Source organism: Monodon monoceros, unplaced genomic scaffold (assembly GCF_005190385.1).
Source record: "Monodon monoceros isolate NGI ecotype Baffin Bay Population unplaced genomic scaffold, NGI_Narwhal_1 Super_Scaffold_19, whole genome shotgun sequence".
In the NCBI taxonomy this organism is placed as follows: Eukaryota; Metazoa; Chordata; class Mammalia; order Artiodactyla; family Monodontidae; genus Monodon; species Monodon monoceros.
Genome location: NW_021703775.1, coordinates 49312053 through 49336514, shown reverse-complemented (window position 1 = coordinate 49336514; position 24462 = coordinate 49312053). Strand labels below are relative to the sequence as shown.

At 35.7% G+C, this 24462-nt stretch overlaps 1 protein-coding gene across 1 annotated transcript in view; it reads right to left on the bottom strand.

The window, feature by feature from the left end:
• FBXO11 (F-box protein 11) overlaps positions 1 to 24462 on the bottom strand; it is a 100113-nt gene that overhangs the window by 18205 nt on the left and 57446 nt on the right. The window contains exons 2-11 of the mRNA XM_029231548.1: positions 7516 to 7643; positions 7291 to 7375; positions 6725 to 6869; positions 4444 to 4573; positions 3524 to 3607; positions 3308 to 3440; positions 2064 to 2170; positions 1866 to 1977; positions 1677 to 1783; positions 1460 to 1597 (exon numbers count right to left, since the gene is read on the bottom strand). Coding sequence (XP_029087381.1) covers positions 1460 to 1597; positions 1677 to 1783; positions 1866 to 1977; positions 2064 to 2170; positions 3308 to 3440; positions 3524 to 3607; positions 4444 to 4573; positions 6725 to 6869; positions 7291 to 7375; positions 7516 to 7643 — 1169 coding nt within the window. The remainder of the gene's footprint in view (positions 1 to 1459; positions 1598 to 1676; positions 1784 to 1865; positions 1978 to 2063; positions 2171 to 3307; positions 3441 to 3523; positions 3608 to 4443; positions 4574 to 6724; positions 6870 to 7290; positions 7376 to 7515; positions 7644 to 24462) is intronic.

Genomic DNA, 24462 nt, shown 5'->3' with positions numbered 1-24462 from the left:
CGCACAACGTGACCAAAAAATAAATTAATTAAAAATAAAAAAAATTTTTTAAAAAGAATTACTGCCAATGCGGGCGGCCCTCAAAGGGGCGGGGAGGCAAATTCTCAAGACTCCTATGTTTTGATAACCTCCGTACCTTTGCCCAGACTCCCCAATTCCCAAACTCCCCTCTTCCCCACTCCTTGGAAAAAAGAGCTACAATTTGCAAAAAAAACGTCAATTTTTAAATTCTAACTGGAGAAGGGCAAGTGGTCATCTCCACTGTGCTTTCTTATCTACAGGCCCAAACTATAGCCTGAGTTTTAAGTGAACTGTTTTTCTCAGGTTACGGTTACCCGAGGAATATAATAAGCTGGACGGTCTGAAATTATTTACAACTAATCAGAACTTGATAAAAGGGTACTCCTCATGGTCTAGTTCAGTTTAAAAAAAAGAGCTCTGCATTAGGGTTTTAGACGCAAAAAATGGAAATACAAAATTTCCTTCACTGACAATTTGTATATGTCAATTCAACGTTCCAAAGTTGCGTGATTAATATCATATAATAGCAATAAAACTTCACCATACCCTTGTTTGTCACCATGTCAAACCTCCTCTCCTAGCTCTGACTTCTTAATAAAAAATGTTACCAATGCTATACTAGGACTTGAAAATTACTTCAACAAAAATTAGACATTAGGGAATTCCCTGGCGGTCAGTGGTTAGGACACTGTGCTCTCACTGCCGAGGGCCCAGGTTCAGTCCTTAGTGGGGTAACTGAGATCCCACAAGCTGTGCAGAGCGGCAAAAAAAAAAAAATTATACATTAAATGAAAAGAATACCTGAATAGGCACCCAAGAACATTACTTTTGGCCTAAGAGAGCTCAAAAAAAGTCATGTCTCTATAAAATTGTGTAAAATGACATAGTAGTAACTAAAACATAATATCATCCATATAAAGATGCCTAACTGCATAAGAATTTTAGAACTGATGTATTATCATCACTGTATTTCTTATTAAAGTTCTACCAGTTAAAAAAAAATTTAAGAGGAATGAAATGAAGTCAAACTAATGATGAAACTATTGTCTCTCCAAGTGTAGTCTACAACCTGCATTAAACTCACTTATGGTGCTTATTAAAAAACACATATCCTGGGCCCCATCCTTAAAAATTCTGATTTATTGTATCTGGGTGATTTTTATGCACAGTTACATTTGAGAACTACTGGATTAGACCTTACTCCCCTCAAAGACCACATCAATTCCCTAAGGACTCCATCTTCCGTACATGTATATAATGTTAGATTCAAGAATTTATAGAATTCATACTGCATACTGACTTTAGAATATAATGCTGAAATCTTCTTTTAAGCCTACACTTTTCAATTCAGCATTTTGGTGATGATAAAATGCTGACACCTATTTGAAATTTTAACAGATATGACGTCAATTTTTCTATTAAGAATAAATGTTCTTACCATGCCATGATCAAATGTGAACACACCAACGTCACGTCCATGATGAATATGATTCCGTCTAATAATTGGGTTTCCATGATTTTTAACCCAAATCCCAGCTAAAGCATTATTGGAAATTTCATTATCTTCGTATATTCCCTACAACAATTAACCAGAAATAAACATTAGTAGAGCTAAAAAAAGAAAAAAGAAAAAAACCCACAAAGTTAAAAAATACCTGTGCATGATCTGTTATATAAAGTCCAACATTTTCACAGTCACTGATGTTACAGTGCTTGATAGTGGGACATGCTCCTTGACCACTAACACATACTGCAGAGCCAACTGTAAGACAAATAATTTATTTAAAAACCTACTGGGCAACACAGTGACTCATTTTATAATAAGACGTAACGGGAACACTAACCTGTACATGTACTTCGGATGATACAGTGATCAATAATAGGGCTACAATTTACTGTAATCTCTAAGCAGTGGTGTGCATTGTGGTGTTGAGCAGATTTGTCATCAGGGTTAAACTGAAAAGTAGAAATTTTGTTTGAAATAAACAACCACTGCCTTAATGATTTCCACATACATACTTAAAAATTTAAAAATGCCTTACCCTTATTGTCATATATCCAACATAAGCATCCTCGGAACCTTCCATAAAAACGAAGGTTGAATCTCTAGTGTTTTCAATTATAACTTTGTCTGCTACTTTTCCAGGTGCTACGAAGACAATATTTTAAAGCATATTACCTTTATCAGACAGATAGAATGGACATTTAAAAATTACTTTTTTAATCAGTAAAAATACTCTGCCATAAAACTAATAATTCAGTACTGCCGTTTTTACGGCTTTTAAATTGGGTACATTTTTTGGAGAGGGAACTTTTAAAGAACATTAGTATTGAGTAGGTAGGACTAATATTCATTTTATCAGATAGATAACTATGTTTCATTGGCCTTCATACAGGCAGTCATACTTAACATGGACGTTATCTGAGTACCATTATACACAAATCCATGTACAGTAATACTTCTATTAAGATTCAACTACAAATAGTATTTAATATCAAATGCAATGGCATATTAAAAAGTGGGTTTCTTGTGGAAACCAAATCACAACCAGCAGCACCAGAAAACGAGGCTCAGGGAGAAGAAAGAAAGGGATGATGAGCAGGGAGAGAAAGAGAGAAACTTCTTTATTTAAACTTATTTCCAATACTGGCCTTGATTTGGAAAGTAATGGAAATCAGTAGGCAAAATTTTTCTAGACTTTCTCCTACTTTTCTTTGAGGTGGAAATGGGGGAGGGAAGAAAGAGCAGTAAATGCAAATTTCATTAACTAGTAACAATTAACTAGCTATCTTAAAATGGTCTCGTACTACAGTATCCTTAAGAAAATCAGATATACCATAAATCTTCAAATAACTGATCAGTGCTCAACAACTACTACATTTATTCTTAGAAACCTGACCATAAAAACAGCTTTGAAACAGTACAGAAAGTATTTTAAAAGTACATTTGTTTCATTAAAAATACAGCAATAAAAACATTATCCTCTGTATTTTCAAATAAAAGATAAAATTAACCAATATTTTTCTCTCCTTAATGATCAACTAAAGCAGCTGGACAAAGTACTGACATCAAGAAATATACACATCCCCCCAAAAAGAAATAGGTACATTTATAATTTCTGAACTCTAAAGCTTTCATTTCCATCATATAAAATATACATATTTCCTATTTTTTCTACAATTAAGATATTATCATGGTTCATCTGGATTTTAAGTAACTAGCATTTTAAAAACCCATCATGTAAATAAAATATTAAAATTCTAATGACAATGCATTTACACATACCTGCACCAATCATAGTGATTGGAGATTCAATATATATCCATTCATCAGTATATATTCCAGAATGAACAAAGATAAGTCCATCAAAATGAGCTTCTTGTACTCCACCAAGAGCATCTTCAATTGTATCATAATACTAAAAAAAAAAAAAAAAAAAAAGTCAGTATAGAACTGTAAGATCATCATTTTAAATATTAGAAAAAGACAAATCAAACATACCAACATATTTTCTCTTCCTTTGTATCTTGCAGGGTTACTGTAGAAATGTTCAGCAAATCCTGGCTTTACATGCGCACCTTTATACTAAAACATCAAAAAAAACAAAAACAAAAAAACAAATACTGACTACTAACATAAACACTACAGTCTAAATTAATTTAGTACTATATGAATTTTTCATTAATTATCAAAAACAATTATCAGTCCAACAAATTTTCTGTTGCATACTGCAATGTAAAATCTAGAACAGTTTATGACTCAGTAATATCCAGTAAATAGGACATGGTTTTTCAACCTCAGCACTACTGATATTTTGGAACAGATAATTCTTTGTTGTGAGGGCTGTCCTGTGTAGGATGTTTAGTAGCATCCCTGGACTCTAACCACCATGTATCAGTAGCAGTCTCTTCTCCAGCTGTGACAACCAAAAATGTCTCCAGACAATGCCAAACATCCCCTGTGGAGCAAAATCACCCTTAGCTGGGAACCATTTGTAAAGGACCATGTGAAAATTAAGCTAAATGTGAAACTTTAACTACTCAACGGTAATAATTTAAATATAAGTTCAAACAGATCCAGAGAAAGTATAGCTGCTCTCAGGCTACTGATATTTACTGCTACTGTTCAAATGATTAATAAATATGTCAGTAGTGAAAAGAATTGTTGACTTTTTTGTTGTTGATAAATGTCCACTGACTTGAAACCTATTCTTTTTTTTTTTGCGGTGCCATGAGTCTTCTGGGATCTTAGTTCCCTGACCAGGGACTGAACCCAGGCCCTCAGTAGTGAAAGCGTGGAGTCCTAACCACTGGACGGCCAGGGAATTCCCTTGAAACCTATTCTTGAGTTTAAATTTTTAAAAAGGAATTTTTATTTAAAATATATAATATAAATCAGTGTTTTCCATTTATACTTCATACCAACTGCTGGAAACTCTCTTTCCAAGGATTTGGATGTTCATATTCTTCTGGATTAATCTGGTAGAATTTGCCAGGTTCAGGATGCATCATAGGGCGGGTATATTCAAATACTTCCATGTATAATCGTTTCCTGAAGGGGGAAAGGAATGAAGATTTCTTCATAAAATGTCCTTTAAACAACTATAAAAATTATTTGAGGCCTCAAGAACTTCTAGGAATATGAAAAAGCAGAATTTTAAATGTAAAAATAAAATTTTTGTCTAAAACAATGTAACTGCATATAAAACATAGTCCACCCAAAAGAATAAGTGTCAATTCTTTAAAATCTGACTGTTTAGTCAGGGGAAAATAAAAGCCACCCTTACTGTAAAAGCCACATACAGTTTCAATTTTTTTTTTTCTTTTTTCTTTTTTTTTGCGGTACGCGGGCCTCTCACTGTTGTGGCCTCTCCCGTTGCGGAGCACAGGCTCCGGATGCGCAGGCTCAGCGGCCACGGCTCACGGGCCCAGCTGCTCCGCGGCATGTGCGATCCTCCCGGACTGGGGCACGAACCCGTGTCCCCTGCATTAGCAGGCGGACTCTCAACCACTGCGCCACCAGGGAAGCCCCAGTTTCAATTTAAAAGGATTATTTTAAATAATGATGAAAAATAATGATGATGCTTCATTTATGTCCTATCAAGAACCATCAAATCTTAGAAATGGAGTGATAATAACTATTATAACTTCTTGTACAAAGCAAAATGTTTCTTCTTCTGCTCTTCGTTCTTTTTCCTTTCTAACACAAACATAATTTTTTCTTAAATTTAAGGTGTACCTTATTTTTAGCATCATAGAATACATATAGGCTGTTGTAAAATACAGAAAAGTATAGAGATAACCTAAACAGTTTACTGTATTTCCTTACAGTCTTTTTCACTTATAACAGTTGTGACTGTAACACATAAAATTTTGTATTCTGCTTTTTACTTTTTATAACATAGCATATTCCTATGTTATTAAAAACTGTAAAAATCACTGTTAATGACTATATCACAACCCTCTAAGTAGACATTACATTGTTTACTTTTAGTCCCATCCCTTATTGCTAGACTTTTCCATTATTTCTAATTTCCCCCCACTGTTAACTATGCTATTATGAAAAATTTGTAAATAGGGTAAACAAATTTTCAGAAGTGGAATTGCTGGGTCAAAGGGCATGCATTTTTTTTTTTTTTTTGGCTGCATTGGGTCTTTGTTGCTGTGTGCAAGCTTTCTCTAGTTGCAGTGAGTGGGGGCTACTCTTTGTTGTGGTGCACGGGTTTCTCATCGCAGTGGCTTCTCTTGCTGCAGAGCACCGGCTCTAGGCGCGTGGGCTTCAGTAGTTGTGGCTCGCGGCTCTAGAGCACAGGCTCAGTAGTTGTGGCACACGGGCTTAGCTGCTCCGCGGCATGTGGGATCTTGCTGGACCAGGGATCGAGCCTGTGTCCTCTGAATTGGCAGGCGGATTCTTAACCACTGTGCCACTAGGGAAGTACCAGGGTATGCCTATTTTATGGTTCAAAAATACAAATGTCCAAACTATTTTCCAAAAGTGATATACAAAATCTACAGTCTTACCTAACTATCAGATTTAATTAATTAGCTGTTTTAAATCAGACTTCATACTCTTTCTAAAAAGCAATGGAATGAAAAACATTTCCCATCACTGTTGCTTTTAACTGACAAGTAGCAGAAAAAGTACTCCTTTTATTGTTTTAAAAACACTGCTGGGCTTCCCTGGTGGCGCAGTGGTTAAGAATCCGCCTGCCAATGCAGGGGACACGGGTTTGAGCCCTGGTCCGGGGAGATCCCACATGCTGCGGAGCAACTAAGCCCGTGTGCCACAACTACTGGGCCTGCGCTCTAGAGCCCGCGAGCCACAACTACTGAAGCCTGTGCACCTAGAGCCCGTGTTCTGCAACAAGAGAAGCCACCGCAATGAGAAGCCTGCACATCACAACAAAGAGCAGCCCCCGCTCGCTGCAACTAGAGAAAGCCTGCACGCAGCAACGAAGACCCAACGCAGCCAAAATAAATAAATAAATTTATAAAAAATGTATTAAAAAAAACAAAACAAAAAACACTGCCTGGACTGACAGCCAACATTTGTGATAAACAGTTAACTTGGAATTTATAAGCATTCTAATTTTCTTCTATTTAATTGTAACCATAAACTCACACTCCAAATTTCCTACTATCTACAGCATTTTGGGCAACAAGTAATATATCTCAAGATAATAAGAAATAAATTTTCACTTACCACAAAATTGGATCATTAGCAAGCTCACTGAAGCGTTTACACACACAAGCTGCTCTACAAAGATCCTGTTCCAGCAAGTAAGAGAAGATTTTTAGAACCACTTCATCTGGCAGTTTCTCCTGAAGATACTGTTCAGCAGGTGCTGCTATAAAGAGATTAACAAACAGAATATAAACAATCTATCATGCTAGCAAAGACTTTCTCATTATTTAAAGAGCACAATTTCCATTTTGTCTAATGAACAGCTTTTATTTTTTGACAATCATTTTATAAGCATTTGCTTTCACAGACAACACACATTTATTTTCTTTTATCTTGACAGTATTCTTTCTTTTAGCTAGCTAGTATGCACCATTTCAAAAACTGGCTACGCTAAATATACAAAAAGGATTTTTATACAATTACAATCAGAGATGGAGAAGGTGACGGTTCTCATGTTTATTCTGTAATAATCACTTTCTCAATCTCAAATGTACAAATAAACTACATTTAAGTTGATATTAATTTTTTGGTATCAAAAAAAAAAATTATTTGACCCTATTTCTTAGCTTTCCCATAGGAAATACCTGATAGATCTTGAGATTTTCCGGAGACTCTGGCACGTTTTGCACGATGACCAAAGAAGTTTTCTGTGGTTGAAGTTGAAGCACCCTTTAAAAACAAAATGAAAACTAAGCAAATATTTTTACCATAATCATTACTTCTAAAAAATGACTGACGGTCCCCTTTCTGTTTGTTTCCTAACAATTCCTTCATTACACACACAAAAAAAGCAGTTACACTGAATTTACCTCCATACTGCTCTTTGTAGGACACGCTGTTCTTTTTGGCAAAAGAGTTTTCCTACGAAGTTGGTATGGACTATTTTGTGCACCAGGACCCGATTCTTCTGCAACCATATCTGCAGGTACATCATCATCTGTTATAAACAAAAACAATATGAAAAATGATACCCATTTTTAAGAAAAAGCTCTATGAATTCAGTAACTTTTTAAAAACTTTATACATTTTTTTGGGGGGAGATACAGTTTTTATACAAAATTCCAGGCAACTGGATAACCATCTGAGAAGTGCTGGATTTCTACTTTATTTCTTACTTAAAAATAAATTCCACAATAGACCATATGCTTAAATACAATATAAATAAATAAAAATCACTAGAAGAAAACAAAATTATTTTTTATAATGTTAAAGTGGAGAAGCTCTTTCAAGGTATGACACAAAATTGGAAGGCATTTAAAAAAAGGTGAGGAGGATGTTCACTTGATGAGTGAGTACAAGTGAGTACTGCATGGTTAGAGTCCAAGTGGGGTGAGAAAGGTGTCAAAAGAGAGGGATAGTTCAGTATAGGGTATCAGATACCAAGTAGGATAAAAAGGGCATCCATGCAGAGAGTGGTCTGGCATACAGTGTTGGAGCTCAAAAGGGGTTAAGAAGGAAGTCCATGTGGGGGAAGGTGGCCTGGAATGGAGAGTCAGAGCCAGAGAAGGGAGAGAAGGGCATTGCACAGGAGAGGGGATGGTGGAACCGGAAGCTTGGTAACAAACAACAGAGGGACTGATCAAATGGAAGCCAGGCTTCTGAAAGAGAAGAGAGTTAAAATATTAAAAAAGAGAAAGCGAGAGTAAATCTTACAGTGTTAGACTGGAATTATCAATGTGAACTCATTGTTTTTAAAAGATAGATATAGAAATAGGTATAGTTACAGATGTTTGAAAATGTGTGGATTATACACACGTATATTCCCTAGCTCTGTTCACTGACAAAGCCTGGAAGCAATGCCACTCCAACAGCAATGAGCATGACTAGCATTTGGATCTTTGCTTCTGAATACTTCTCTATAAAAGGAGTAAGGGCTCCTTGGAGAATGGCTGATTCTAGGCTGAGGGAAATACAGAATGAGCCTGGAGTATCTTGTGGCAGAAACAAGAAAGTGCTCAGTAATGAGGACATGTCAAAAGAACACTGAAGTCAGCCTGAATGGCCACCCACTAGCAAAATTATGCTGAAGTACCAAAACTCATGATAGTAAAGGGATTATAACCCACTGAATGGACAGCAACCTATAAATTCATCCTACTATAAATGAATAAATGGAAAGTTTGATAAGGAGATGTTTAAAGTACCTCCCCCACAAAATACTGATAAAATAGAAAGGGAAAAACCATTACAGTAGAGATGCCAATCAGACGCTGTCTTAATTAAGGGATCAAAGTGAACATCATCATTCACAGGACAAACTGAAACCGTGTGTCACCTGATAGCATACAAGACCACAGAGTCACTTCTATGATATTCCTGACAAAGATGCATAACCTAAATCCAGTTATGAGGAAACATTAGCACAAATTCTTGTTCTAATTTGTTTTGAATAATCTTCAAACTGTCAGTTATGAAAGTCAAGCAAAGCCTGAGGAGCTGTTCCAGATTGAAGGATACTGAAAAGAAATGTCAACTCAACGCAACATGTGGCTCTGAACTGGATCCTTTTGCTAAAAAGGTTATTAAGACAATAGTGAAATAATTCATTCAATTAGTGAAACTTGAATGGGGGTCTAAAGACAGTAACGTGTCAATGTTAACTCTCTGATTTTAATAGGTGTAGTATGGTCATTTAAGGGAATATCTTTGTTTGTAGGAAATACACACTAAAGTATTAGGAGGTGACAGGACAAAGGCTGGGAACTTATTCTTGAAGGGTTCAGGGAGAAAAAAAACCATACACTTCTTTGTACTGTACGTCTCAACTCTTTCTTAAGTTTGGATTGTTAAAAATGAACTAATAAATTTGAGTAGTATTTTAACATTTAAAAATTCTGCTTGGAAAATGAAAACCATAAACATAGTCAAAAGAAGCAACACAATTAGGAAAAAATATTTGCAACACATGTCACGAAAGGGTAATTTCCTTATTATATATGAGTGCTACAAATCAATATGGAAAAGGCTAACCATTCAATAGAAAATTGGACCAAGGACACGAACAGACAATTCATAATTTAGGAAATACAAATGAAATACTAATAAAAACTATAATGAGATTTTTTTTATCAAAGCAGATTATCAAAGATCTAAAAGTCTGATCACAGGACTTCCCTGGTGGCGCAGTGGTTAAGAATCTGCTTGCCAATGCAGGGGACATGGGTTCGAGCCCTGGTCCGGAAAGATCCCACATGCCTTGGAGCAACTAAGCCCGTGCGCCACAACTACTGAGCCTGCGTGCCACAACTACTGAAGCCCGCGCACCTAGAGCCCATGCTCCCACAACAAGAGAAGCCACTGCAATGAGAAGCCCGCACACCATAACGAAGAGCAGCCCCCGCTCGCCGCAACGAGAGCCCGCATGTAGCAACAAAGACCCAATGCAGCCAAAAATAAAGAAACAAATTTATATACATAAAAAAGTTTGATCACATACTAGTATTATATATCAAAGGATAGTATGAGGCAAAAAAACAGTTCTTAATTGCTTTAAGGAGAGCAATTTGACAATAGCTATTATTACTTAACAATTCCATTTCTGGGAATTGATTCTGCAGCTATATTCACACACATGGGCAAAACAGTAAGTACCAGGATATTCACTGCAGTACTGTTTATAATACTGCTGGGTAACAATCAAAATGTTCATCAGTAAGTGTTCGTTAAAAAAACTATGGTACAGCTATACTATCGATGTGGCCATTACAAAATATAAAGCAGTTCTATACAGAACAGATAAGGAACTATTTCCAATATACAGGAAGTATAAAACCCAAAATATACAGAACAATGTGTTTAGTATATGTGTGTGTTTCAAGGCAATACATATACATATGCTTATACATGCATATATTTACTAAAATATAAACTCCATGATGGAAGAGAGCCAACTTGAAGAAGCTCCCACTAGCCAAAGATGGGACAATTTGAGCATCAGTAAGGATAACTGAAAAGAACCAAAAGCAATATATTTAAATCTGTGAGTTTATGACAGTTAAAAAAAAGGGGGAAAAAGGTTACTTTGAAAGATGCTAGTGAAAAGCAACTCATCATTTTGAAAACTGCTATACAACAGGAAATAACAAAACATTTACTCTTCCTCTCTTATATAAACTAAACTACCAGGTAACTGTTAGATGAGGGGAAGCTTCTTTACAGAAACATTCCAGCAATAAATGAAGAAGAAATAATAAAATTAGAAAAAATTAAAATCTGCAATCTCTAAAGAGTTAATGGACTTAACCACTGAGTATCAATAGTTCTAATATCACAAAAAGAAAAACCACCAGATATATCTCCTGATGAAAGAACACACCACCACCTACAAAATTTTGCCAAGACCATCAAATCTCAAATTGATCAAACCTGTTAAAAATTCTAGAAGATTAAACTATACCAGTTTCTTCGACAAATTATGTGGGAAAAAATGGGGGAAAAATAAGCAAGACTAAAGCATACTGTTTAAAAATGTACACTACAGTATTAAAATTACAAAGAAAAAAGCCAGAAAATGATTATCATAAAAATGCTTTTTGTGGGGAAGAAATGGGGCACATAAAAGGCTTCTGCAGTGGCTGGTAAAGTTCTACTTCTTGATCTATTGGTATTACAATACCAACCTTAACAATAATTCAATAAACTATATATTTATGTGAGCTTCTCTATCTGGCTATATTTTCTGATAATAAAGGTGTTTTTAAAAGATGGGGGGTTTTAACAGTGTATTTAAAAACAGAGGTTTTGTCCCAACTGCAGACCTTGGACAGATAAACTTTTAAAAATCAATCAGTAGGGCTTCCCTGGTGGCGCAGTGGTTGAGAGTCCGCCTGCCGATGCAAGGGACACGGGTTCGTGCCCCGGTCCGGGAAGATCCCACATGCCGCGGAGCGGCTGGGCCTGTGAGCCATGGCCGCTCAGCCTGTGCGTCCGGAGCCTGTGCTCCGCAACGGGAGGGGCCGCAGCAGTGAGAGGCCCGCGTACCGCAAAAAAAAAAAAAAAAAAAAAAAATCAATCAATAAATCAATTTTTTGGCCATACCCTGCATCATGCCGGATCTTAGTTCCCAACCAGGGATAGAACCCACACCCCCTGCAGTGGAAGCTTGGAGTCTTAACCACTGGACTGCCAGGGAAGTCCTAGGCAGATAAACATTTTTACACCTAAATACTCTCACTAGTAAAGATGGTAATGCTATCTTATAATTCACTGGGATGCTGAAAGTGTTTAAATAGAATAACATGTGCAAAACACTCAGCAGTATGCCTGGCTCACACTGTGTTCAATAAATGTTTTAACTATTATTATTCCGTTTAAATATTATTCAAATGAAACCTGGAAAACCTAGTAAGTTTTCTATGTACTATGCTGTAGTCAGAAAATATAGCCGGTGTTACATGCTTGGGTATTTGTGAGTCATCCCACTGTAGTTTAATATGTGGTTAATTTCTATGTTTCATGTGTGATTGAAAGGAACATCTACATTCTATTTTTTGAGAGTAAAGTTTAAACACATCTAAAATATCAAGTTTGTTAACTGTACTGATCAAATATTCTATGCCTTTACTTTTGTTGGAGGGTGGTGGTAGCAGTGGTCTGATTTATCTGTCAGCTTCTGAAGGAAATGTGCTAAAATTTCCCACTACCTGTAAGTAGTCCATTTTTAGTATGTAAAATTTTGCTTTATATACTTTGACATAATATTACTTGGACATAAAGGTTCAAGATTATTATTTCTTCCTAGTGAATTATTCCTTTCCATCATTATGCAATGGCTCTCTTTATCTTTAATAATACTTTTGCCTTTCAAATCTGTTTTTGCCTGATAATATTTTTCTAAGAGCTTTTTGTTTTGTTTTGTATCAGCCTAGCATTTTGCCAATCTTGTATTTTCAACTTTTTAATTTTGGGTCATTACACTTTAGATTTAGTTCTTCTTAACCATTTATTGCTATATTTCTTTCCTTTTCAGCCAAGCAAGAATATCTAATATGCTATTTAATCCATCTAAAGCCAAATTCCAAGATTATATTTTTAATTTCTGAATGTGATTTGATTTTCTTTTTCGAGTCTGTTTCTTTTTCATATTGGCCTGTTACTTCATCGTGCTTCATTTCCTTTTTTTTATCCTTTTAATCATTTCATACATACTTATTTTATATTCTCATTTAGATTGTTCTATCATTGGTTACTTCAAAAAAATCTATGTACAATTAGGAAAGCTCTTTCAGGTTCTAGGCTGCATGACTGGGTCTCAGAGCTAGCTCTATTTTGAAAAGGCCCAATCTCCATTCTCCACTAAAATTCCACCCCAGACTTCTTAGGACATATATCCAGGACCAAAAGGGGCCTGTACTATTTTATACAGCAGCACCAGTTCCCACTTAAGGTTTTGATTTGATTTCTTTCATACCTGGCACATGGCAATTTCCTTCTCTTCTTTTCTTCCTCAGAGTTTAGCTATGCATTTACAGTTTTGCGTTACATTTCTATATGTTTGCAGTGTGTATGCACGTGCGGGTGATACTTCTATCATCTTGGTTTATCATGCAGCTAGTAGTCAGTCAGTTTCTACAACACTCAAAAGAACATGCTCAAACTTTTCATCCTATACAGCCCTCTCTCTAATCCCACTCCTGTTTAAAACCTATACATCTTACTATTACAGATACCCACCCAGACACCACCATCTTTCCTTTTCACCATCTTTTCCTTTTCACCATCAACACAGCAAATAGTAAGGACTGAAAAGTAAGGAATGCAGAGGTAATAACAGGAAAGAGAAGGTGCTTGTTAATTCAGGTGCAAGCTGAAGTTCACACCAAATAAATACATGAAGCTACATGATTTGAATCATGTAATGCCACAGTAACCTCAACTTCTTATTCAGAACACTGTCCTGTTCTAAAGCACTCAAAGCTCAGTTATAAAGTAACTGTATTAAACTCTTGTGCTGAGATAAAGAATCTGTGCTAAATTCTATACAGCTCTCATAATAAATTACCACTGACTGTTCTGAAAATTACATACAGTGCCAGAAGGTATTTTTACAAAGGGGTCATACTGAAAAGATCATTTGGCTACTATTTTAAATAAGCAAAAGGAGAAAGCTTAGAAGAAACAAAAACCCAAAACACACACAAAAAAAACAATCTCTAGGCACTAGTGTTCTCTTCATCTTTTTTTTTTTTTTTGCGGTACGCAGGCCTCTCACTGTTGTGGCCTCTCCCGTTGCGGAGCACAGGATCCGGACGCGCAGGCTCAGCGGCCATGGCTCACGGGCCTAGCCGCTCTGTGGCATGTGGGATCTTCCCGGACCGGGGCACAAACCCATGTCCCCTGCATCGGCAGGCAGACTCTGCGCCACCAGGGAAGCCCTCTCTTCATCTTTTGAACTTTGAACTGTATATACACCATATATTCTTTACCTTATTACAGCTGCCTTATCTGTTTTTTACTTTTTTGGCATACACCGTTATTTTCCTAACAAAATTTAGCTCTGAGGGCAAGGTCCCTATTTTATATTCTTCCTCCATGTTCAGCTTAGTGCCCAATAACGGCTGAATAGATGTTGATTCTTATCCATCAAGAACTCTTTAATTTTACTCAATTCAAGGAGTTTTTCCCAGAAACCACCACTAGTGGTAGACTAAGATGACCTTACATACTACTTTACAGAAAATAAAAAGCCAGACAGGAACTGCTCACTTCTTCCTACCTCCAACTCTGCAAACTCATTTACATGCATATCCATTATTTTTTGTTCCCTCCTGAAATTATGATAGATTTGGCACATATGAAGCAAACAAAAAAATGTTAAATAAATTATACAATAACTAAAGTAAAGATCTATGATAGCTGCCAAACTGTGTCCAATTGGGAACCAAGAAATCATGAAGGACTGGTTATGGTATTGTTCTAACAACAAAGTCTAAAAACAAGACCTCAAAATAATATTTTGTTAAAAATTTTTTAACTTTATAGCCTTTACTTTTACATCTAACATTGGAATACCAGTATTCAAATGTCAAATTGTAATCTAAGACTAATAAAAAATAACTCTCAATACCAAAAATGTTCAATTTCAACCATAACTTACAGAAAATGTAGTTTTCAATTAGAAAAACAATTAGAAAAAAAGTTCTTGACCAGAGATGCCCAATAGAAACAGCATGTGATCCAATTTTCTAGTAGCTATATTAAAAAAAAAATCAGTGAAATTAATTTTAATATAAATTTAACCCACTTATCTAAAATTTATTATCTCAACATGTAATCAATATAAAATTATGAGATATTTTACATTCTCTTTTTTCATACTAAAGCTCTGTATTTTTAATACTTACAGTATGCCTCAAATTCAGATAAGCCATACTTCAAGTGCTCAATAGCCCCATGTGGCTAGTGGGTACCCTAATTGGATAGTACACACACATACATACACAGTTTTATTAAATTCTTATCAGTTCTCTTAAAGGATAAATAGTATCATGCAGTTTAAAGGGATGTTATACCCACATATATACATAATGTCAAAATTTATTTTATAATTTTTAGATTTTACTACAAATCCTATATAAATATACTAGAGTCTTCACTATCAATAGGAACCACAGGGATAAAGGCTTCTGGAGAATAAGCATGCTTATTTAACTAAAAAATAATCTTTGAAATCTTTGATATTAAATAGTACTGAAAATTTATATTAAGATGCACTTCAACAAAAGATGAGACTTAAGTCTATACACCTTAAGCAGAATACCTTAATTTTTACATAGCTTTTTAACTATCTCAAAGATGTACAAAAAATTATACTATTGATTGGCTGGGGTTTAAAGTCTATACACTTTAGGTTTAAAGACTAACCTAAAGATAAAGGGTAGTTTATGGAATTTAATGTCTAGAAGTTTTTCCCCCCACAAATCTATATGAGTTCCACATTACTTACCCATAGCCACAGATCAGATTGGAAACTTAGGCAAATCTGTGCTAGTAACTGTGTGTTTAGAAACAGCTCCCAGTCTCACAGTGTAAAGAACCACACTTGACAACTGTTTCTAACACAGTTGGGAACTACCACAGCTTTTTTCCAACTACTAAAAAAATCCATGAATAAACTGAAATCAAGACAAAAATTTATCTTAAATGCATTTTAATTTAAATATTTTACTTAAAACTTAAATATTTTACTTTAAAAACTTAAATATTTTAAGGGAGGGAGCCCAGAAGTAAAGCTATTATAAAAAACTGCTTTTTAAAAGTCTGACTTGAGATAATCAGATATTTATAATTGTATTTTATATACTGTTACAAACTCTAAAAAATTTAACTATACAGGATACTGCTCTATACTTCCATTAACATATTCAGTTATTATTTATACACATACATACACACACACGCACATAATTCTACTGAATTTTCACCACAACATGAACTATAGGGGTTATCTAAGACTGGTCAGAGAAAATATATTTGACCACTGAATAATAGTCTTTAGAAGCCACATCTTTGATATTATAAAGAACTACTGAAAACTCAAACAAGGCTTCATTTCAACAGAAAAAATTTAGACCACTCTTCATTCCAAGCTGACATAAAGGATGTTCAACAAATATCTGCTGGTGGCACAGTGGTTAAGAATCTGGCTGCCAATGCAGGGAACACGGGTTCAATCCCTGATCTGGGAAGATCCACATGCCACAGAGCAACTAAGCAACTGAGCCCACATGCCGCAACTACTGAAGCCCATGCTCTGCAACAGAGCAGCCCCTGTTTGCCACAAGTAGAGAAAGCCTGCATGCAACGAAGACCCAACGCAGCCAAAAAAAAAAAAAAAAAGAATAAATGAATGAATGTGCCGTGCACTACGTGAGGTACTGGTAAAACAGAGCAACCAAAGAGAATATTGTACTTACCCTCCAAGAGCTTAGACGAGACATAAATAAGCAGGCAATAATAATACAGTATGTCATACGCTGTAAAAAGGATAAGCAGAAGGTACTATGGGAACACACAAGAATGTCTAATCCCATCTTTGTTAGGGTATGATGCTGGCATATTAGTGAAGGTTTCTTGAAGAAGGTCCAAGGTGAGATGATAACTACTGGGAATTAGTTAAGCAAAAGGAATAGTGAAGACCTGAAGGTGCTCACCTCCAGAAGTCTCAAAGAACTGCACGTTGGTCCATACAGCTGTATCACATAGCAGGGTCCAGATCACGAAGGGTGCTACTAACACTTTAAAGAATTTAGATTTTATCTTGAAGGCCAAGGATAGCCACTAAAGGGCTTTAAATATAGAACAGTGACATGTTCTGATTTGTGTTTTAGGGAGATTACCGGAACAATGTATAGATAGATAATTGGATGGCCCTGGTGGCAAGAGGTCAATTAGGAAACTATGGAGTAATACAATGGAGAGATGAACATAGCTTGAACTATGGTAATAAAAATGAAAGAACTGAATAGATCTGTGATATATTCACAAGGTAAATTTGTAAAACTTGGTGAATGAATGAATATGGGTGGGGTGGAGGAGAGGATGGTGCCAAGAATACTATTGATTTGGGCAATCCAATGGATGGTGGTGCCATGTACTAATAAGGAAGGAACCTTTGTAGGTAAGACAGGGATGTGGAGGGGAAAAAAAAGGTTTGGATTTTTCTTTTTAATGAGAAAGTTTTGTTTTGTTTTGTTTTGCTGCGTTGGGTCTTTGTTGCTGCGCGCAGGCTTTCTCTAGTTGTGGCGAGCACGGGCTATTCTTCGTTCCTGTGTGTGGGTTTCTCTTTGCAGCAGCTTCTCTTGTTGCAGAGCAGGGGCTCTAGGTGTGTGGGCTTCAGTAGTTGCAGCACGTGGGCTCAGCAGTTGTGGCTCACGGGCTCTAGAGCGCAGGCTCAGTAGTTGTGGTGCATGGGCTTAGTTGCTCTGCGGCATGCGGGATCTTCCCGGACCAGGGCTTGAACCCGTGTCCCCTGCATTGGCAGGCAGATTCTTAACCACTGTGCCACCAGGGAAGTCCCCAGGTTTGGACTTTGAGTTTTGAGGAAGCTGTGGGACATTCACGTGGAGACTCTCAACAAAACTAAATATATTGATCTCAGGCTCCAGTGAGTGATTTGGGTTGGAGATAAAAAATTAGAGAATTTTGCCACTCTGAAAATATACTCTGGTAGGAGTGAGACTCAGAAAGTGTAGATTAGCTGTCGTTATTTATATATGGTACAATACTGGTGTTTCATGGCAGATGTGTCATCCAACTCTTGAGAATTAGCCATATGATGTAAGTGGATAGTTAGCAATGTCAAAATTATCATTACTGTATATATAAAAATGTATCTGTGGGTCCTGAATTGACAAGAATTCATACTCTAGCTTGATAAAAAATAAAAGAATATCAACTGACAACTACTAATTCAAGGATTAATATCCTTTGGGAGTAGCTCAGCTTTATTTTCATTCTTTCCTGTTACATATCACATTGTGTTCTCCTAAGACATTTTCTCCCACTGCTTTCAGGGAAAGGAGTATTGAATAGCCTCCCCCGCAAATGGAACATTTTAAAACTCTTTCTTCTATTCTTGTATCTTACCTCCAGTTTTGCATTTTCAATATTTCCTAAAGTGACAAAATTCATAAAACACAATCATTCTTTTCTATTTTATCAAACAAGAAAAACTATTTTAAAGTAACTTTCATAAATTTTAAGTATTTTTAAAGTTCAATGGAAAATTTAAAATCTGCCATTGAGGGACTTGATCTAGTAGGGAAGCTAGACATGTAAACAAATAACTGAAGCAATATAATTAGTGCCATACTAAAAGCACTCGAGGTGTTAGTAAAGTATAAAATAGGACACACAAATCACCATATGCATGCACACAGCTTAAAAGGAAACAATTTAGCCTGTCCCTAGTTTTATTTTCACATGAAATTTAGACAATTTTAGAAATGCCTTGTATTAGTTTAGTTTTATAGAAAAGTAGTAGTGAAAGCCAGGAGAGTAAAGTATGTAGGTCAAAATGAGAATAAGTCTATTATATTCTTACATGCATTAAATGCTTAACCTTTGTTGTAAATTCACACAACTACTTAAATGAAAGAAGGAAAATGGACCAAGAGACTAAGCATCATCAGTTCTCTTTCTTTCACAGTTCCAGAGTTAGACCACAATTCTGAGACTGCATGATTTCTAGCAGTATTTTACAGATCAAAAGATCAGATGACAGGGAAGATATTACTAGTGGTCATCTGAGGCCCACAAGGTTCAGTGAAATGCTGAAGGTTAGAAAGCTAGTAAGTGGTAGCAAAATAATTTTTAGCTCAGTGGACTCCAAGTACAATGTTTTTACTTGTTTTCACAAAATGTAACTTGGATGTCTCAAAAAAGCTTATTATATAATCAATACAGATGATGATGATAATGATAGTAAATGGAATAATAATAGTACTATTACAAACTAGCGTACCCAACACTGAAAACTGCCATGTGCAGGCACTATTATTTCAAGTTTTCTATATGAATTAACTCACTGAATCCTTATATCAACTCTTTGAGGAACATATTATTATTCCTATTTTACAGATGAAAAAACTAGGCACAGAGAGGTTAAACATCTTGCCCAAGGCCACAAAATATTAAGAAGCAGAGGCAGAATGTGAACTCAGCCTAGCTCCAGAGCCCCATACTCTTTACCACTGTGCTATCTAAATACACATTAGTCATGAGAAATACTATTGGATATACTTATCACTAGCAGTGCATTAGCATATAAAAGAATACCAAAAATGGAACATATACTTTTGGAAATGTTAAAGAATTTTAAAAATGAAATCATAATTTTTCATGTCTTATTTTATTCGAAGTGTTAATGAGTTAAGACTTTATATAAAAATACCACAACATATACATCAGACCCTTTATTTTCATAATGAGTATCTCCTTAGATCTTTTTGTATTGTAAATATCAATAACATTTTGATATTTTATTTTACATATTAGACGGCATAGCACAATGTTTACGAATACAGGCTCTGGAAAGACTGTTTAGCTCTTTGTTAGAATACTGGCTTAGTGGTTGTGCAATCTTGGACAAGTTTCTTAACCTGTTTGATTTTCAGTGCATCTATAAAATGGAGATAATGGTACGTACCTCATAAAATTTTTGTGAAGATTAATACTTAACACAGTCCCTGGCAGAGATAACATTCCAATGTTAGCTATTATAATAATTGAGATGGGATGCTGAAAGTTAGCAAGATGCACTCCAAATATATTTCAGGGCTCCCCTGGTGGCGCAGTGGTTGAGAATCCGCCTGCCGATGCAGGGGACACGGGTTCGTGCCCCGGTCCGGGAAGATCCCACATACCGCGGAGGGGCTGGGCCCATGAGACATGGCCGCTGAGGTTGTGCGTTTGGAGCCTGTGCTCCGCAACAGGAGAGGCTACAGCAGTGAGAGGCCCGCGTACCGCAAAAAAAAAAAAAAAAAAAAAAAAATATATATATATATTTCAAATTCTAGCTAGAGGCCTTTATTATATTATCCAACTCAATCTTCAAAAAAACCTTTAAAATGTAGAAATAATGATTCTTATCACAAAATATTTCTCACGATGAGTGATTAGAATAGTTCTTGACTAGCTGAAAACACAAGGTGAAATCCACAAATGCCAAGGCGGACCACTGATAAAAATGAATACTGATCATTTCATTTTAGGAGGCTATAATATTATTCCAATGATTCTGCCACAAATTTAAAGTATGTGTCACAATTTTTTCCCTAATTATAAAAATGTTCACAATTGCCAAGATATGGAAGCAACCTAAGTGTCTGACAGATAAATGGATAAAGATATTGTACACACACACACACACACACACACACACACACACACACAAATGGAATACTACTCAGCCATAAAAAAGAATGAAATCTTGCCATTTGTAACAACATGGATGGACTTTGAGGGTATTATGCTAAGTGAAATGAGTCAGACAGAGGAGGAAAAATACTGTATGATATCACTTATATGTGGAATCTAAAAAATAAAACAAACTAGTGAATATAATAAAAAAGAAACAGACTTAGATACAGAGAAGTAATGGTTACCAGTGGGGAGAGGGAAGGGGGGAGGGGCAAGATAAGGGTGAGGGTTTAAGAGGTATAAACTACTATGTATAAAATAAGCTACAAGGATATACAGTACAACACAGGGAATATAGCCAATATTTTATAATAACTATAAATGGAATATAACCTTTAAAAATTGTGAATCACTATGTTGTACACCTGAAACTTATGTAACATTGTATATCAACTATATCCTAACTTTTAAAAAGTTCACTTAGAAAATGTGAACAATAAAGAAAAACACAAAAGGAAAAAGTTACTAAAATTTCATCACCCAGAGTTTATTACCATTAATATTTCAGAATATTCAAGTTATTTTTCTCTACACAAATTACATAACTGAAACACTGTATGCACTGTTTGTATTTTGCTTTTTTATTTTCATTATATCATGAGCATATATCATAAACATATAGTTCATGATACAGGTCACAAAATTTCTTTCTGAAACATGTTTTCCAACGGCTACGGAATAAAAATGTTCCATAATTTACGTAATCAGCCCCTTGTTAAATTTATTTAACCAGTCCCCTCTTATTTACAGTTTCCTTTTTTTTTCTTGGTCATATTTGTGAACTGCTTTAATCATGACAACAATTTACCCTTTCAGGACTGATGAAAGTACCTATTATGAAGCAGGCACGTCATCAACAAACATTATTTCATCATTACTACTATCCTATAAGATTGATACTACTATTCCCATTTTAGAAATGTGGAAACTGAGGTTTAGAGAGAGTAACTTTCTAGCAGTCAAAAAGTCAGTGTTAGGGCTGGGATTTGATTCAGGAACCCAGTCTTAACTTCTGTTCCATACTACCTTCCTAATAACAACAACAAAATCAATAATACAACCAACAATACCAGCCCAACAACAACAAAGTGCAGCTAACATTTTATCAACATGCCAGGCACTGTGATCACTGTTTTACATACATTATTCTCTATATTCCTATAAGAGACCTACTGATTATGAGTCCAACTTGTCTATTTTGTTCTCAGAATATGTTTGTATACCCAGTTGACCCTGGAACACATAGAGTTAGGGGCACTGATCCTCCTTGCAAGGTTGAAAATCTACCTGTAACTTACAGTCGGCCCTCCACATTGGCAGTTCCTGATCTGTGGATTCAACCAGCCACAAATCATGTAGTACTGTAGTATTTACTATTAAAAAAAAAACCACGTATAAATGTACACATGCAGTTAAAACCTGTTTAAGGGTCAACTGTATGTTTTTATCTTCATGCCTTTATTCACGTGGTCTTCCTGCTTACAATATCCATCTCTTTTGTTTCTACTTACATAAGGTTATACAGTGTTCTGTCAAGTCCCTCATTCTCTATAAAGCCTTTCCAACTTTCCCATCTCAGACTGCTTTCTGATTGCAACTCATAAAAAGTCAGTCAAGTATAGAGTATTAGAAAGAAAACTCTACCTAGTTGTATGAGTTTGGACAGGCCAATTAACCTCTCTTTATATACCTCAATTCTTTGCCTGCAAAATGAAAAGGGATGGACTAGACCAGCAGTCCTCAAACTTCAGCATCAGAATCATGTGGTGGTCTTGTTAAAACACCTTGTTGAGCTGTACCCCCAGTGTTTCTGAATCAGACAGAGGGGAGGGGGATTTAGAATTTACATTGCTAACAAGTTCCCAGGGACGCTACTGCTGGGAAAGGGATGACACTTTGAGAACTACTGGGACCAAACAAAGAAAAGTCCTTGAATGCCAAGGTAAAGGGTTCGGTCTTTATTCTGTTAAGAAAATATGGAAAATTTTAAATGTGTTGTAGCATTTATAAAAACTTTTGTTAAGAGGTGGCTAAAGCAGCAATAGGGCACAATAAAGACTCCTTCAATAATGGCAACAAATCAGAAAGCCCCGGATTAGGGTGGTGGTGGTAAGAATAGGAAAAAAAAAAAACCTAAAAAAGCCTCAAAACATATGGCTCAGTCACTCTTCCCTGCTAACGTTTTTGCCATTATCCACTGGAAAGCTACATGTATACATACTACTATTACCTATAAAACACAACATGAAATCAGGAATCACTTTCTGGCATAGCAAAGTCACTATAATGTAATTGTTAGGGATCTAATGTTCAAGTTACTTTCTAAGTATATTTCAATTCCAAACTTTAAAAAATAAAAACCTAGGGGAAAATGACAGTATAGGTAGACTCATTTTATCTCCAAGACTCCTTAACATTATGAGTAGGGAAATAAAAAGATATAAACCCTTACAACAAAGAGAACAGGATAAAGCCATCAATGCACGAGATTTCAATGGATTTCTAGAAGACACAAAAATAAAGGAATGTTGACTAGTGAAGCAAAGTAGAGGAAGCTACTGCCTAGTAAAGCATGTTAGAGGCTACAAGGAGGGAACTGTCAAGTTCTCTCAAAACCTCAGAGAAGCTTTGAACTCTGAAAATTCAAGTACAAAACAAAGGACAACAGTGATATGTGGATCTGAAAAACAATGGCATTCACTGCAGATCAGTAAAAGTCAAAGTCTCATCAAACTACCAAATAAGAGTGAAGGTAGAATAAAGAAATTTCCAGACATGCAGAGACTTACAAAGTTTTTCTCCTGTACAGGAACTTACTTGAGGACATATTTCAACTGAATCAGGGAGTAAACCCAGAAAGGGGAAGACTTGGGATGCAGTAATTAATGAGGTCATCACAGAAAAGCAGCAAAGGGAAGATAGTCTAAGGTAAAGGGTGTGAAGGAGGCCCAAAGAAACTAAGTATAGATTGGACCAGGACTCAAAAGAGCTATAGGAATGAAATTTCCTGGAAAAGGGGGAAATTAATAGGTTAGATAGTAGGGAGCTTAGAAAAAATTGAGGACGTGATAAAGGCAATAGGTGAAATATAAAAAAGAATCCATAAGAACAGTTAGGCATGATTTCTTTTGGTGGCCCAAGAATATATCAGGTAGTAGAGAAAGAAACAGAATCTAGCATATGCTTCGATAGAGAAAATATCCCCGTAAGTATAATAAGATGAACACTTATTATTTTTCAACTTCTAGAATCAACCTACATACAAATCAATAATATTCCATTCACAATATGATAAACGTTATCAACCTTGATAATGAAAATGTAGAGCCATTAATATTCTCATCTTACAAAGGAGAGAGTCTACAGATACTGTCCATAGTTAAGGAAAAATAAAATTAAACTTTAAGTATGTTGTTTAAAGTTATATTGTGATGAGGTGGGTGGAGGGAATGCTGTAAGTAAACCATCATAGCAGAAATCAACAAGCAATGTTTAAATTTGATAGGGACAAAGCAGGATAAGCTTTGAGCAGCCAAAATAAACCTCATGTTATTTATGCACAGAAATTCATCCAATTACTCAAAGTTCACTGCTCAGGATCCATCTATTTTTACTCTACACACAATTCTCTTAATTAAGGCATCAGATTTCCAAGTCTTCATACCTAATTGTGCAGGCAGAACTGTTATTTAAAGACTACAAAATCAGTATATAAATTGTCCCAGTCAACAATGAACATGCCACTTGTTTGGAGAGAAAAGACATACATGGCAATTAATGAGCAAAACAGTGTGTGTGTGTGTGTGTGTGTGTGTGTGTGTGTGTGTGTGTGTGTG